This window comes from Bison bison, unplaced genomic scaffold (assembly GCF_000754665.1).
Source record: "Bison bison bison isolate TAMUID 2011002044 unplaced genomic scaffold, Bison_UMD1.0 scf7180017864338, whole genome shotgun sequence".
Taxonomy (NCBI): Eukaryota; Metazoa; Chordata; class Mammalia; order Artiodactyla; family Bovidae; genus Bison; species Bison bison.
Window position 1 is genome coordinate 2,665,310 of NW_011494910.1, and position 3,660 is coordinate 2,668,969.

General features: G+C 60.9%; 1 protein-coding gene across 1 annotated transcript in view; it reads left to right on the forward strand.

The window, feature by feature from the left end:
- Window positions 1–3,079, forward strand: part of CNTN2 (contactin 2 (axonal)) — a 20,650-nt gene extending 17,571 nt beyond the window's left edge. The window contains exons 18-22 of the mRNA XM_010854257.1: window positions 237–349; window positions 1,378–1,564; window positions 1,866–1,978; window positions 2,451–2,619; window positions 2,970–3,079. Coding sequence (XP_010852559.1) covers window positions 237–349; window positions 1,378–1,564; window positions 1,866–1,978; window positions 2,451–2,619; window positions 2,970–3,079 — 692 coding nt within the window. The remainder of the gene's footprint in view (window positions 1–236; window positions 350–1,377; window positions 1,565–1,865; window positions 1,979–2,450; window positions 2,620–2,969) is intronic.
- Window positions 3,080–3,660: the final 581 nt, after the last annotated feature.

The following is a 3,660-nucleotide window of genomic DNA, read 5'->3' on the forward strand; positions in this document are numbered from 1 at the left end:
CCTGGCTGCCTTTCCAGCCCTGGCAGCCTCCGCCCCGCTCAGGCCTGAAGGAGGAAGGCCCTCTGGGAGAGAAGTGGGCCCCCGGGCGTGGGGGGTGCTCTGGGAACCCCCACCAGGTCCCTACCCTACACCTCGGTCTTTTTAAAATCCTGCGCAAGGGCAGTCCCAGTTGGCGGCCGTTCTGCAGGACACAGGGAGGCCCTGGGAATCCACACCCATTCCGTGTTGGTCTCTAGAGCCCAGGGTAGCCCCTCCCAAGGTCTGGGCCAAAGCGGTCTCTTCCTCGGAGATGAACGTGAGCTGGGAACCCGTGCAGCAAGACATGAACGGTATTCTCCTGGGGTACGAGGTGAGTGCCGGCAGGGACTGGGAGAGGAAGGGAGCTTGGGATCAGGCTCAGGGCCACCTCGCAGTTCAGCAGTCTTCCAGAAGCTCTGCTGCCCTCACCGGGCACACCACATGCAGTCTCTGCAGCACCGCGTTCGCAGCCTCAGCTCAGCCCTCTGGCTGGTGCCTGTGGACAGCCTTGACGTTACTGCCCGGCTGTTCCCCTGGACACTGTGGGAGCCCGGAGGAGGAGATCCAGAAGGGGCATGGCCTGCCATGCCAGAGCCCAGCTGTCCTGGGCATGCTCATGGTGGCAGAGAACAGTACAGCCCCCTCTGTGTACCAGCCGATCATCCAGTTCCGGAGGAACTCTGGCCTAGCGGTTTCTGACCCAAGCCTTGAGCCCACTGGGGTCCATGTGGGGGCACATGGAGAGTGAGACGGAGCAAGAGGAAGGGAAAGAAGGACCAGCAGAAAATGTTGTTGTCTGAGGGGGAACCATCATACTAGTGATGCTGTAAATCCTAACCCAGTAGAGTCGGCTCTGGGCTTCAGCAAATACGCTAGGTGAGACCACTGGGGAGAGAGCTTCAAACCCTGCCCTGATTCGGAAGAATATCTAGAAGGTCTTGATGTCACGAGGACTATGCCGATGGGTTTGCATTTACTGGGGAGCCATCATAAGCTTGCTGGCGTGGGGGCTGGGGCGCTGCTTTGCAAATATGCATTCCGTGGCCTTGAAGAGTCCCCACAGGACTCCCGAGTTCATTGATTGGGGCTGGGTTTCGGCAGGCCATCTCTCAGTGGAGTCTGTACCCACCCATCTGCTCCCGCATCCAGCCCAGGTACTAAGCTCTCTCCTTGGACTGGGCCCTCCACTGGGGATCAGGAAGGGAGCAGCAAATCACACCGGCTTGTCTCTTTTGTGGGCCTAATGGTCGAGCGTCTAGTCTCTGAGCCTGAGACGGAGGGGCCAGGCAGAGCCGGGGTGGCGCAGCGCTGAGACCCGGGGTGTGTCCACTGACCCCCGGCTATGCCCGCTCCCTTCAGATCCGCTACTGGAAGGCCGGCGCTAAAGCAGCGGCCGCTGAGCGAGTGAGGACGGCAGGGCTGGACACCAGCGCCCTGGTCACGGGCCTGCATGCCAGCACCAAGTACCACGTGACCGTGCGGGCCTACAACCGGGCCGGCACCGGGCCTGCCAGCCCCTCTGCCAACGCCACGACCATGAAGCCGCGTGAGTCTGGCAGCCTGGGTGCGGGAGGGGCGGGGGGCTCTTGGATCACCTTCCTGGACTGACAGGGCTCCAGCCCCCAAGGCCGCTCGTCTAACGGTAAGAAGGGAGCGGGGCTCACAGCCTCCGCGGCGCCACTCTTGTGCAGTCTCTGTTGGAGTTTGTTTCTCAGGCAGCGGTAACAGAACGTTCTGGGCACAGATGTGATGGGCAGATTATCTAGACGTGGCTGGCTGAAAGCAAGGGGGCGCGTGGTGGGGAAACATCAGGAAGACTTCTCCTGACTCTCTCCTCGCTCTGGCAGCTCCACGGCGACCCCCTGGCAACATCTCCTGGACTTTCTCGAGCTCCAGCCTGAGTATCAAGTGGGACCCTGTAGTCCCGCTGGGTAATGAGTCTGCAGTCACCGGCTACAAGGTAAGGAGGGGTGAGCAGGCACTGAACGCTGAGGGACGGCGCATCTGTGTGCCCCGTAAACAAAAGGAGCTTCAGTTCCTATGTCTGAGTCAGATGTAAGCAGAGCGTCTGGGACCGTGAGAGGCATGACTACGGGAGGGATTCTCCGGGGAGCGTGCAGTAGAGACTGCACGGAGGAAAGAGGTGTGACTGCGGAAACGCAGGGTTCACGAGGGCGGTGCCAGACTGGGTGATGTTTGGGGCTCTTCTGGTCTGAGGAGCCTACAAGATCAGTTCAGCTGCTGGGAACAGGAAAGTGGCTCCAGGGAGGAGCTTGTTCAAGAGGCTGGTCCTGGTCAACGGGCAACGGGAGGGGTGAGGGGGCAGGACCTCAAGGTCACAGAGCCACGTGGGCTCCTCCCGTTCTGGGGCCAGGGAAGGGAAGGATCAGCCCTGCTGTCGGGAAACCCCGCTGGCCAACCCCTTCCCACAGATGCTGTACCAGAACGACCTACACCCGACTCCCACGCTGCACCTCACCAGCAAGAACTGGATAGAAATCACAGTTCCCGAGGACATCGGCCACGCCCTGGTGCAGATTCGGACCACAGGGCCAGGAGGCGACGGGGTCCCGGCAGAGGTTCACATCGTGCGGAACGGAGGTGCTGTATCCCCCGTCTCCCCCAGGAAGATCAGGGTCCATCCAGATGCAGGGATCATCCCAGCCCAAGCCAGTCCCCAGGGAGACAAAAGGCGGCATCGGGAACCTCGTTCAGAGTAGCCCTGGACCCACCCTTGCCTCCTCCCTCCTCCCCAAACATCCCTTAGGGCTGAGTGCGCCCCTTGCGAGGGAATAAGAGCAAAGGTCCTCCAAAACCCTGCCCGAGAAGGGCTCAGAGCGCCTCCCCGTCCTGAAGCAGTGCTCTGTGAGTCTCCTTAGGGAAGGTCTGGACTCTGTCCTGGGGGCGAGGCAGGGATGAGCCCCTCCAGCCCATCCGCCTATTGGTTTCAGGCACCAGCATGATGGTGGAGAACTCTGCGGTCTGTCCAGCCCCACATCCAGACGCCGCCCTCACCCACTCCGTGGCAGCGCTGATCCTCTTAGGCTACCTGCAGCTCTGATCTTGGCGCCCTGCCTCCCCGCCACAGCTGGGCACCCACCTTGATGGACAGCCAGCTGGCTCCAGTCCCTTCCCGATGCCAAGGTGGCCCAGCGCTGTGCCTGAGAACGGCTGGTTTCAAACACTGACTGTATTACAGAGCCCTTTTCGTAGGAGGTAGGATATGTCATATTCTGCCACAGGATAGAACCCATGCAAGGATTTTTTTTTAATCGAGAGGCACCAGGCAGTAACTTCCATGATGATACTGAACCCTAGGCCTGGGCCCTCTAGGGTGCCTGCATGGAAGGCAGGAAGAAGGGGGTTAAACGTGTATCTGTGTATCAGCGGAGTTGGCGCTCTGGGATCGCATATGGACTCTGGCCCAGATGGCAGAATCCTAAGCCCGGGAACACTGGACAGGAACGGGCTGAAGTGGGACAAAGCGTCAACCGGAGCGTCGCTGTCTAAGGAGCGTCCCAACCTGAAGACCGGGACTCTTCCTTCTCCTCTGACAGGGCAGCGCGGCTGGATCCTGACATTGTCCCTGAGGACTCCCTGGAGGCCCCCGCCACCCGCCCGGACGGCTGAGAACCAGTGTCC